Genomic DNA, 13,160 nt, shown 5'->3' on the forward strand with positions numbered 1-13,160 from the left:
GAAGAGAAAATACACAAATCTTGATCATATTTCACGTTATGGGAGAGCCCAATTTTCATGTGGGCAGTCCTTATAGCAGTAACACCTCAGCACTGCTCAGCAGCTGAGGGCCTGAGGGCCGGGTAAAAAGCTTCCACAGGCCACATCTGGCCCCCGGGCCTTATGTTTGACACCCCTGTGCTACAGCTTCCCATATACATATTTTCACTACTCACCATTCTGAGGATACAAACCATTAAGTATATCATTATTTACTTGGAACGACTGCAACTAACCTGCACTACAAATCAATAATTCATCTTAGCTCCTGGCCTCACAGAGGGCCACAAAACAAGTCTGGGGACTAATGAAGCAGCATGATCCCAAGGCCACTATACTGATAATGTCACGGAAAACACTTCATAAGTATTGTTACAGTGTTTAAAATTCACCTTTCACTTCATTTTACCTTCATATTTACATCTGCGCCATTACAAACCAGAAGTTCTAAACATAATGCTCCATGGGTTGATGCAGCAGCAAAGTGTAATGGTGTAAATCCCTTCTCATTCATTTGATTTACATTAGCACCACAGTCTATCAGTTCATTTACTACAACATCTTGTCCATTGAAACAAGCAACATGAAGAGGTGTATTTCCATATGCATTTGGTTCATTCATCTGTTGGGGAAAAAATATTATAAGGCATTGCAGAACAAAAATATTTCTCAACATTATATATTTACAATATCAACCATGTCATAACTGGAATTCTACCAGTCTTCAGAGCACATAACCAGTCACTTGCTTATTCAAGCACATATACAACCTCTGTAGTAAAACTGCATTCTCATTTCTATGCTTAAATCACAATCCAAGGAAAGAAAACCATAATTTAACTGTTTTTTTTAATTGATAGTCTTTGAAAGAAACCTGGAAAAGCTTTAGGAGGTAAACTTAGTGTACAATACAACATCACTAGCTATTTAAGACACATCCTTATGAAACACCATAATTATGGCAATACTACTATTCTGACATAACATAACAAATAAGAGACAATTCAGAGTAATATCTTACTAACATCTACTCCAAGATCCAGAAGGTACTTGACTACACTAATCATTCCACTAGAAGCCGCAGCATGCAATGGTGTATATGATTTCTTGTCTTTACAGGTCACTTCAGCTCCATGGGCTACAAGCAACTTCACTACATCAATATGACCTAAAAAAAGAAAAATATTATTTGAAGTGCCACAAGCTTTATGGGTAGACAATAAACTAACTTTATTAATCAACTTTATTGGTAGACAATCAACCAACACTTTAGAAGACTTTAATAAACTTTTAATCAACCAGTTACATTGCTGGGGCTAAATAAAGGTCCCTCTTGCTTTCTTGTGGTTACTTTTGATCTAAGATGTGTTCTAATAAGGAATGAAAAAAATAAAAACATTATATTCAGCTTTACCTTTTATTAACAATGGAAGCCCTTGTTTACTAAATCATATGTTCTCATACTTCTTCCAAACATCTCAGAAAGACACCTATATTAAAACTTACTCAAATATAACTGAATGTTTAATTACTATTGGCTAAGAGATCAATTAAAACATCTTTAAAGCTGGTGGAGAGATTCCTGTTTCAGTCAATCCTTTTTCTTTTATAAAATACATGTTTTAGTCATAGAATCTTTGTCCTAGGTTTTTCACATATAAAACAGACAAGATGTATTTTTAAATATTACAAAGGAGTAGTAATCTGTTCAGCTAATACCTAGATCCCAGTCCAGCTACACTCATCCATAACTATGCGTTCCCAATCTGCTATGTACAATGGGTTGGAAAATGCCATCTCCCCCCATAGCAAACAGGAATAGCACTGGATGCTTTATGCACTTGCAAACATCTGTGCAATTCACTTGACCTGAAAACACCAGGCAGAAGATCAGTTTAACAGCAAAGAAGACCGGTTTGAGGAAAGGAAAGGCAGAAAAATCAACTGTAGAGTTCCTTTACATACCCATATAAGCTGCCCAGTGGATAGCACGTCTGTCTTTCTTGTCAAAGGCATTAATATTGGCACCTCGAGACAACAATAAACTGACCATCTAGAATTAAGGGTGATATTGCTACTTATTAAGCAGTACTTGTATAAAATTAAATCATAAAATTAAATTTGAAAAATCTGCTCATCAATATCAGTATAAAACATAAAGACCATCATAGTTCAGGAAGAACAATTATTTTGCATGCAGAAGGACCCATTCCCCATGGTTCCAGGAAGGTCTGGGAAGGACTCCTATCAAAATTTGGTTCAAGTGCAGCTGCCAGGATAGAGATACGGGGGCTTCCTTTTCTATGGATCCTATCTATATCCATGGTTTCAGTCAACCACAGATCAGCTGGGCTCCCTGTACAACCCCCTCTGGAGGCTTTTCTGAGCCCTGCATAGTCTGCACATATTTCCTTGGGGCCTCTGCAGGGCTAAGAATGGCCGATTTGGCCAAAGGCTTCCCCGGGCCCCAGAATGCCCTATAAGGTATACAAACGTCACTTCTAGTTTTCCTCTGGAAACCAGAAGTGACTTTTTTTGGAGCTGAATCAGCCATTCTGAGCCCCACAGAGGCCACTGGTGGATAAGTGCCGCCTCTGCAGGGCTCAGAAAAGCAGCTTCCTTGGCTCCTGAGGCTTTTCACAGGTGACATCATATAACGGCATCACGTAAAAGGGACTGGGGAACGAATCCCTGTCATTAAGCGACGCTCACCTGTATTTAAAATTTCTTTAAAATCCAGGTGAAAACAAGTTTCACAAACTATTTAAAAAATGGAAAATTGGGAATAAAAACCTTCAAATCTGATATTGATTTTAGTTGTGAATTGTATGTATAATTCATCAGCATCTATTAACATTTGACTACAGTCAAAGGTAATGAATTGGACTGTGTGGCTTTAATCAGTATACAACTAAAGTGTTTCTTTCCAGTAGTCAAAGTTAATCACCATTCAAGCAGAAAGCAAAAAGTCTAAACAAGGTAGTCATAGAGTAGCACTTTTCTTCAAGACAGATTATAAAGCTACATTATGCTATTCCTCTTCTATGCAGTGATGAGATTAGACAAACAGCTGTTTGCAGAGGAACAACTGGTCTGGGGAACTGAAAATGAGAAGTCATTTATACCTCAACATGTCCACTGAAGGCTGCATGATGTAATGCCGTTCGGCCAGCACGGTCGGACACATTTACATTACTGAGAAGTGGCACCAAGGCTTCTGCACACTTGACAGCTTTATTTGCAGCTGCTATGTGAAGGGGTGTTTGCCAGTTTTTGTCACGAGCATTAACGTCCGCAGAATGCTTCAACAACACCTGCACAGCATCCTAAAAAAACACAAGCACTTTCAATACATTAAAATTCTAATAAAAGATTCTGTTCCTTTATTGGTTTCAATTTTCAAAATCCACCTCTGCCTTCTATCACCTGAGCACAGTCTCTTCATTGACCAAAATAAAGTTCGCATTATAAATTCTTATGTGCCATGCGAACTTACAAAAAGCTTACTGAAGCCCTGAGGCAGAGAATGGGGTAAGACTGTTTGCATTCAAAGTTTCCCATTCAAGACAAACAGCAGCCCAGTCAATGCCTAGGTTAGGGACCAGGTTGTCTGTTTCCTTCTACCTGGAGTCATTCACTACTTACCAAATATCCAACCAGGCAATCTAACTACAGAGTGGGGAACAGTACCGAGCAGTGATTTTCAACCTTTTCCATCTCATGGCACACTGACCAGGTACCAAAATTGTCAAGGCACACCATCAGTATTTTGACAATTGACAAGGCACACCATGCTGTTGCTGGGGGGCTCACATACCCCAATGGCCCAACTAATAAATGAACTTCACCAAACTCTGCAGCACGTCTGCAGACCATTCATGGCACACCAGTGTGCCATGGCACAGTGGTTGAAAATGGCTGGTATAGAGAGAAAAGAGAATTTAGCCTAGGTTAGCCACTGGAAGAAAGCTCTTGCTAGATTGACAAAATTAGCTTTATTGTTGTCCCTTTAATGCAGAGGTTTAAAAGTTGTTGTATCCTATGTCACTTAAGTAACAGAACTGCACAATAAGAGTTATTTTTTCTCTATACGATTGAGTACGATGTAAGTTTCTCTGTGTCACCACTCTTTTCCCCTGGATGGAGAGCTGGATGGTAGTGAGTAAACTTTTAGGAATACAAGATTCCTGTGGGGAATATGTTCCCATGCCCCGGCATGGATACCAAAACAGAGGATAAAGGGGACCCTATACTTACTGTGGTGACAAGCACTCATCTCTGTTCTGTTGCAGCCTGAAACAAAACACTAGAGAGGAATGCAAGAAGCAGCCAGAATGATGGAAGAGGAAGACTAAGAGAATGCTAACAGGAAGTTTCCTAGTGTCCTATAACAGGCTGCAATTGAACAGAGATGAGTGCTTGGTGCCACAGTAAGTACAGGGTTACCTTTTACAAATAAATAATGGGTGTAGGAGAGGAGAGGGGTAGAGAATCACGGATAAGTGAATCCACTGATAGGGGAGGGGCGCCTATATTACAAACAGATAAAACCACAGCAACTGCTACTAATAATCTCTTCTAGTTCTTGTACTTTCCAGCTATATTACTTCCCCCACCTTTTCTAAATATACAAAAGTTTTATATGCCAATAAAGGTTTATAGAATTAATTTGAATTACAAAAGTTTATCTTTTGACTGCTGGCTGCTCTAGTTAGGATATACCTAGCAGGATACACATCACTGCCCTGTGAATGTGGAGGGAATATATCCTCCATTAGTTTTTTATGGGGAACATATGACAATGGAAGAATGGCGAAATATTAAGAAAAGAACACCCAAACTCTTTCCCCCCCCCCCCAACTCCTTATTCAGACAATTGTTCCCAGGGTGCTTCAGTGAGTCTTACTGAACCACTGTCTGCTTTTCGTGTCTGAAATATTCATTATAGGTCTTTTATTAGGGATGTGAAGTCCAACACAATGATATTATGAAACTCAGTTGCAAGATTTGAGCCCAACTATCAGCTGGGTACTCCATTCAGAAGCATATAAGGCCAGTGGTAGATGCCATCTTTCACTAGCCCAAGCCCAAGCTGCAGGTTAATGAAGTAGCTGGGACTCCAGCTTGAGCACAAGTAGAGAAAAATGTGTGGTGAATTCAGCCAGATATGGCATCAAGTAATTGTGAAAGCTAGCTTGTGACTGTGACAAAAAGATCCTGCTTCACCATAATCCTTGTATACACAGTTTATGCCAATGGAGCTTTCTTGAGGCATAAGAGGACTACATCAACCAAGTTAGCATCCTTATCAGGTGCTTAGAACCATGTTGGGACATGTTGCAGAGTACTCCCCAAATTGCTCAGATCTGTTCCAATTTGAATACTAGACCTTTAATAGAGGCATCAAGAGTTTCCTCTTGTACTAGACTAGAAGTCTCCAAACTCTGACTCGTGATGTTACACAAAAAGCCTTACCATTCCATGCTGTGGATTGCTATCTTTGCAGCCAATCACAGCAGGAACCCACATCAAATCACCCCAGAAGACCCTGTACCCAGATTTCTCAGCAAAAGTAGCTGCCTGCTGGGTGCAGATTCCTGCAGCGATAGGCTGCAAAGCTAGCAGGCTGCAGCATGGAATGGTAAGGCTATGCCACCGCCGTGCTATGCCCAAGGGGCTTCTTGTGCAACACTGAATCTGGCCTACAGGCCAGAATTTGGAGGCCTCTGCACTACATGAGCTATTTATACCTGAGAAGATGGACAAAACACTTAGGACTGCCCACCCTAGGATATGACTACTCAATTCCATTTTCATCCCAGCAGTGAAGGTTTTCTGGGCCAGATTGTATTGCATATTGCTAATTATCAATGCAACTTTGGAGGGGAAAAAGTTGTGATAAGTTACTTTAAAAGAAGCAAATGCAACAACATTGGGGAGCGGCATGTTTTTCCAGCAATCTCCTTGTGCTAAGTTATGAACATATTCTAAATCTTTACATCAAAGTGATCAGGCATTATGACTGAAAAGTAACCTACACATTTAAATATTTAAAATATATAAAGTATTCATTCATTCAAATTTATACTCTGCTTTTCTTCCAAGGTCAAATCACACAACATGTATATATTTAGCTGGTGATGTGAATATTGTAAGTCACTGTCACATATATACGTGCCCTAACACTGACTTTAAGGCTCCATGGATCTAAATGTCACTGTGTTGATTTACAGTTGAACCAGCATAAGGTATTTGATTCTTATCCAGTTTAAGAATAGGACCGCACTGAAAGATTCTTTCCAAATGTTTTGAAGAGTTAAAATATATCATACCTCACTACATGATGCAACAGCTCTGTGTAAAGGAGTCAACCATTTGCTGTCTTTGGCATTAACTCTAGCTCCTTCAAAGAAGAACAAATAGATCAGAAAAGAAAACTGGTAATGTAATCCATGCAATTTTTTTTTTAAAAGCACAAACCTAATTGAGCAATATAGGTTAAAGAAAGAGAAACTTAATTATCACCACAGAATAATTACAAAATGTTTAGAGCAGTGTTTCTCAAACTGTGTCGGGACCCACCAGGTTGTGACCCAATTTCTGGTGGGTCCTGCAGTGCCTCCAAAGATAACACAGGTGAGGGAAAGATCAGGTAACTAATTGCCTGATACCCTGAGGCCATTCAAAAAATCAGATAGCTGCTAATTGCCCTGCAAACAGTTGAACTCTGCCAGTTTGCAAGGAGAAAGAAAAACTTTTCAAAATCTTGCTTACAGTCAGCCACCAACAGTAAGCCACCAACTATCAAAGACAAACAAAACACACTGGTACGGTAACCCCTCCTGTAAGCAGTACCTCAGTTTCCTTCAAAGAAACCGCAGCTTATCAAGTTCAAATCTACACCACAGTACTAGAACATGCTGCAAGTTTATGTGAACAGCAGTTGTAGACATCATGCAAAATTTCTTTTTAAATAACATTCCTGTCTAGAAGTTGGCCTACTTAAAAGGCACAGTAGAAACCAACAGAAACACATACACCAGTCTCTATAAGGACCTTGTGACACATATCTACTGTTTGCTTCCTTTCTAAAATTTAACACAAATCCTCTTGAGTAATTTTCCTGAATAACATTTTTTCTTCCTGTTTCTTGCTAACATGAATATTTTTTAAACTGAAAACCCATTATGAACAGTATTTTCCATTACAGAAATTTCAGATATTAGTAAGTAAAAACAAGCTATAAAATAACTTCGATAGTTTCAGTAACTTATTGATATTTACAACTGAACAAGGTGGCAAAATAATTTAAATCTTATCTTTATATATACATTAAATAACACAAATATTGACAATCACATTAGCAAAATTCATAAAAGGTTTCTCTTTGAATGCAGTTTTTCAATTAACATAAGAAATAAGCATACCAGATAAAATAAGTAGCTCAATAATTTCTGCATCTCCCAGATATGCAGCAGCATGTAAAGGGGTTCGTTTTTCATTATCCTGTATCAAGAGAGGGAAAAGTCTACAAATTACTTTAAAATTATGATTTGAAGCTATTTTCCAACTCTGCATTCTATATTCTTTATAAAGATAAAACTTAAGAACGGTGTTAATGTTACACGGTAAGAGAATGGAATAAGGGTAGAATTTCTAGTAAATATAAATAGAGATGCAGTATTCCCAGAAATGCTGAAAACAGTGAAAAATACAGGTTGAAGTACAGGTCCCCCGGACCCGTGCTGAGCCAGACTTGGTCCAACCTGAACACTCCGATTGCCTCCAGAGGGCTTTCTGAAGCCCAGAGGCCGCATGCGTCCAGATGCAGCTTTTGAGAGCGCACGGTACTGCCCTTTGGCACTTCAGTTGGTCAAATCTGTGGATGCTGAGCCTGCAGATAAGGAGGGCCCACTGTTTCTATCATTCAAAAAGAGTTTTTTCTCTTTGTTTTTGAAACACTAAACCTATAAAAGACAGCAAATAAAAATAATGTCTACTATTATTGTAGACTGTAAGTGTACAGATTCAAGTAATTTTCATCCAACAGGAAGTTGTAGAAAACTACCAATTACCTACAATATATTTTGAATTGAATAGGTTTTAAAATGTTACCTCAAGCGATAGCTTCCACTATTCAGAATACTTTGGAATACACACAGCTCAGAACTGAACATGTTATGTAAACCTCTCCCCTCAAAAGTAATACAATTCAGAGAACAAGGAGAACTGTCTTTTCAAGTATTACAGAAGTAGTACCTAGTTAAGCCTTTAAGCCTGTATGTTTTAATTACCCTCTTACCTGTGGCAGCACTATTACTGGGGTGCCATCAGGACACCCATTCTTGGGCCACTCCCCTTAAGGGAGAATGGCTCACTTTCAATTCCCCTGGGGGGTTGCAGTCCACCAGTCTGGGAACCACCATCTTGGCTTGTCTTTGATAAAGTTACACTCTTGACAAAAGAATCAGAAACTAATCTTTCAATGACAAACTCCGCATTACACCAACATACATTTTTGAAATTCCACAGGGTTTTTCTTCCTCATCAAGTAGTAACTTTACAGGAGAACACCACCTGGATCAGGGCTAAGCATGGTAAGGGTTAACCTTCCTCTCCCCCCCCCCCACATCATAAGAACATAAGAACAGCCCCACTGGAATCAGGCCATAGGCCCATCTAGTCCAGCTTCCTGTATCTCACAGCGGCCCACCAAATGCACCAGGGACCACACCAGATAACAAGAGATCTCATCCTGGTGCCCTCCCTTGCATCTGGCCTTCTGACATAGCCCATTTCTAAAATCAGGAGGTTGCGCATACACATCATGGCTTGTACCCCGTAATGGATTTTTCCTCCAGAAACTTGTCCAATCCCCTTTTAAAGGCGTCTAGGTCAGATGCCATCACCACATCCTGCGGCAAGGAGTTCCACAGTCCAGCCACACACTGAGTAAAGAAATATTTTCTCTTGTCTGTTCTAACTCTCCCAACACTCAATTTTAGTGGATGTCCCCTGGTTCTGGTATTATGTGAGAGTGTAAAGAGCATCTCCCTATCCACTCTGTCCATCCCCTGCATAATTTTGTATGTCTCAATCATGTCCCCCCCTCAGGCGTCTCTTTTCTAGGCTGAAGAGGCCCAAACGCCGTAGCCTTTCCTCATAAGGAAGGTGCCCCAGCCCTGTAATCATCTTAGTTGCTCTCTTTTGCACCTTTTCCATTTCCACTATGTCTTTTTTGAGATGCGGAGACCAGAACTGGACACCATACTCCAGGTATGGCCTCACCATAGATTTGTACAATGGCATTATAATATTAGCAGTTTTGTTCTCAATACCTTTCCTAATGATCCCAAGCATAGAATTGGCCTTCTTCACTGCCTCCGCACATTGGGTCGACACTTTCATTGACTTGTCCACCCCCCCCCCCAAGATCTCTCTCCTGATCTGTCACAGACAGCTCAGAACCCATCAGCCTATATCTAAAGTTTTGATTTTTTTTGCCCCAATGTGCCTGACTTTACACTTACTGACATTGAAGCGCATCTGCCATTTTGTTGCCCATTCTGCCAGTCCGGAGAAATCCTTCTGGAGCTCCTCACAATCACTTCTGGTCTTCACCACTTGGAAAAGTTTGGTGTCGTCTGCAAACTTTGCAACCTCACTGCTCAACCCTGTCTCCAGGTCATTTATGAAGAGGTTGAAAAGCACCGGTCCCAGGACAGATCCTTGGGGCACACCGCTTTTCACCTCTCTCCACTGTGAAAATTGCCCATTGACACCCACTCTCTGTTTCCTGCCTCCAACCAGTTCTCAATCCACGAGAGGACCTGTCCTCTAATTCCCTGACTGTGGAGTTTTTTCAGTAGCCTTTGGTGAGGGACCGTGTCAAATGCCTTCTGAAAGTCCTGGTATATAATGTCCATGGGTTTTCCCGCATCCACATGCCTGTTGACCTTTTCAAAGAATTCTATAAGGTTCGTGAGGCAAGACTTACCCTTACAGAAGCCATGCTGATTCTCCCTCAGCAAGGCCTGTTCATCTATGTGTTATGAGATCCTATCTTTGATGAGGCATTCCACCATCTTACCCGGTATAGATGTTAGGCTGACAAGCCTATAGTTTCCCGGGTCCCCCCTCTTTCCCTTTTTAAAGATCGGCGTGACATTTGTTATCCTCCAATCTTCTGGCACCGTGGCCGTTTTGAGGGACAAGTTGCATACCTTAGTCAAGAGATCTGCAACTTCATTCTTCAATTCCTTAATAACTCTTGGGTGGATGCCATCAGGGCCCGGTGACTTATTGATCTTTAATTTATCAATGAGGTCTGAAACATCTTCTCTTTTAACCTCTATCTGACTTAACTCCTCGGTCAGGAGGGGCCGTTCGGGCAGCGGTATCTGCCCGAGGTCTTCTACCGTGAAGACAGATGCAAAGAACGCATTTAATTTCTCTGCCATCTCTAAGTCTCCTTTTATCTCCCCTTTCCCTCCCTCACCATCCAGAGGGCCAACCGCTTCTCTGGCGGGTTTCCTGCTTCTAACATATTTGAAGAAGCTTTTATTATTCCCCTTAATGCTGCTGGCCATGCGTTCTTCATAGTCTCGCTTGGCCTCCCATATCACCTTCTTACATTTCTTTTGCCACAGTTTATGTTCCTTTTTATTCTCCTCATTAGGGAAAGACTTCCATTTACGGAAGGAAGCTTCCTTGCCCTTCACAACCTCTCTAACTTGGCTCGTTAGCCATGCGGGCACCCTCCTGGATTTAGTGGAACCCTTCTTTCTTTGTGGTATACACCTCTGCTGGGCCTCTATTACTGTTGTTTTAGCAGCCTCCATGCACTCTGGAGAGATTGGACTCTTTTTACCCTCCCTTTCAACCTCCTTCCAACCAGCCTCCTCATTTGAGGAAAGTCCGCCCGTCGGAAGTCAAGGGTTTTTGTTAGAGACTTGCCTGGTACTCTTCCCCCAACGTGCATGTCAAAACGGATCGCAGCATGATGACTGTTCCCCAATGGCTCAGTAACAATGACATCTCTAACCAGGTCCTATGTACCACACAATATTAAATCCAGAGTTATCTGCCCTCTGGTGGGCTCTGTGACTAGCCACAGTCATTTAGCACGCCAAGAAATCCGGTCTCCTTATCGTGACCAGAACACAAGTTGACCCAGTCTATATGAGGATAATTGAAGTCCCCCATGATTACAACCCTGTCCCTCCTTGTCACCTCCTGTTTCCTCATTTCAAAGAACCCATCTGATTTCTGGTCTGGAGGACGATAGCACGCCCCCAGTATTACATCACTGCACAAGCCTGGTAATTTAACCCACAGAGATTCTACGGTGGAGTCAGACCCACCTTCAATCTCTACTTTGCTGGATTCTATCCCTTCCTTAACATAAACCATCCATTTCCTTTGAATTGCACATCCAAAACTGCTATTTGCCTCTGTTAGAGAAAACCTGTGGACACCTAACAGAGTAAACAGCAGCTGGGAGGATATTCAAGTCTGGGAATCAACACAGGGCAAAGGTCTCCCATCATAGCCCTGACCCAGATCATCCCTGACTGCTTTTTGTAACAATGAAGAGATCCATAGATTGATATCAAATAAAGCTAGTGTTAAACTTGTGCGTATTGCAGTTACAAGTAGTTTTATCAAAGGGATAGGATACAAGGTAACTGTCCTAGGTGAGTGAACGATGCACAAAGACTTAGGGTCCAACTCTATCCAATTTTCCAGTGAAGATGGTAGCTTTGCCAACAGGGTACGAACTGCATCTTGCAGTGGGGGAGGGTAGTCACAGAGACTTCCTCAAGGTAAGGGAACAAGTGTTCCCTTATCTTGCGGCTGCACTGGAAAGCTGGATAGGTTCGGGCCCTTAATGTTGCAGGATTGGGACTCAAGACACAAAGTTTAACAGGCATGACTTGGCTGAAATTTAGCAGGTCTGGCTCAGGGTAAAGTTCAGGTCTGGGTCTAGCCTGTATGTATATGGCAAGTCATCTGAAACCCCATGCACACCATCTTTAGTTTCAGCGTGAGCAAAAGGCAGGATATAAAATATCAAAATACAATAAAGTACATTGGATCGCTCAACTGATCAGCTAGTCTGTCTTCACTCAGGGCACCCAATACATTCTTATGCAAAACTTATTTCTATTTTTCCTCACATATTTATCACTTCAAATAACACAGGCCTACAAAATTGAGGGTCAGAAAAGTTTTTCTGAAACTTTATGGTGGTTTCATATGAATTTGGGGTGCCGATTCAAAAAATGGCATCCGTTTTGCCCTATCACGTCTAGTTTTGGAGATACAGTATAGCCTCATTAGTGAATGGTTCAAGCAGCTTCCTCATGAGGAAGCCATGGTGTAGGCTTCCTCATGAGAAAGCTGCTTGAACCATTCACTAAAGAGGCTATACTATATCTCCCAAACTAGATGTAATATGGCAAAAAGGATGGCATTTTTGGAATCCGCACCCCAAATATACCCAGGAATTGGTGTAACGTTTAAGGAAGCAAAATATGTGTTGGCCTGTGTAATTTACAGCAATTAAGATAATTATCTGACAGCACCAAAGGACAAAACCAGAAATCCAATAATTCTTAGCATTTGTATTGGACTTTGAGTTTGCAAAATGCTTCACATTTATTATCTTGATGCAATCCTTACAACAATCCTGTAAAGTATTATGCCCATTACTGCATTTGAGGGTTGTGGTTTTTGTAAGACCACCTAGAGAGTTTGTGATAAAACAAGATTCAACCCAGGGAGAGGTGGAGACGGATGTGGCAGGTTTTTTGGAGGGCTATTGCTGCCCAAATCCTATCCTGGTTGCTTTGAGAGAACAGAAAATGGATCAGAGCACAGGCTGGAGCACCTTTCAGCAACAGGCAGGTGCTGAGTGTGCGGTACTACTCTCTTGTCATTTCACTGCCCCCCCCCCCAAACTTGCTGCAAGTTTGCAAGGCCTTGATTCAGGCTGTAACATCAGTGGGCCAGCACTGGTTCAAAGTTATCCACAATCTCAACACCATCATCATCTCCTCCTTCTCTTCAATGGCTCTTAATCCTTTGTATTGTTTTGCACAGGCTTACTCTCACACCTA

General features: G+C 41.2%; 1 protein-coding gene across 5 annotated transcripts in view; it reads right to left on the reverse strand.

The window, feature by feature from the left end:
- The window catches only part of ANKRD28 (ankyrin repeat domain 28), a 116,262-nt gene that overhangs the window by 36,815 nt on the left and 66,287 nt on the right, over positions 1-13,160 (reverse strand). For all 5 annotated transcript variants that reach the window (XR_010794530.1, XM_066628100.1, XM_066628097.1 and 2 more), the window contains 6 exons: positions 7,467-7,545; positions 6,372-6,442; positions 3,165-3,365; positions 2,005-2,092; positions 1,065-1,207; positions 449-661 (listed from right to left, as the gene is read on the reverse strand). Coding sequence is in view for 4 of the 5 variants with exons in the window: in XM_066628100.1 (XP_066484197.1) it covers positions 449-661; positions 1,065-1,207; positions 2,005-2,092; positions 3,165-3,365; positions 6,372-6,442; positions 7,467-7,545 (795 nt within the window). In the remaining variant the exon portion in view is untranslated. The remainder of the gene's footprint in view (positions 1-448; positions 662-1,064; positions 1,208-2,004; positions 2,093-3,164; positions 3,366-6,371; positions 6,443-7,466; positions 7,546-13,160) is intronic.

The sequence above is a fragment of the Tiliqua scincoides genome, chromosome 5 (assembly GCF_035046505.1).
Source record: "Tiliqua scincoides isolate rTilSci1 chromosome 5, rTilSci1.hap2, whole genome shotgun sequence".
Classification (NCBI taxonomy): domain Eukaryota; kingdom Metazoa; phylum Chordata; class Lepidosauria; order Squamata; family Scincidae; genus Tiliqua; species Tiliqua scincoides.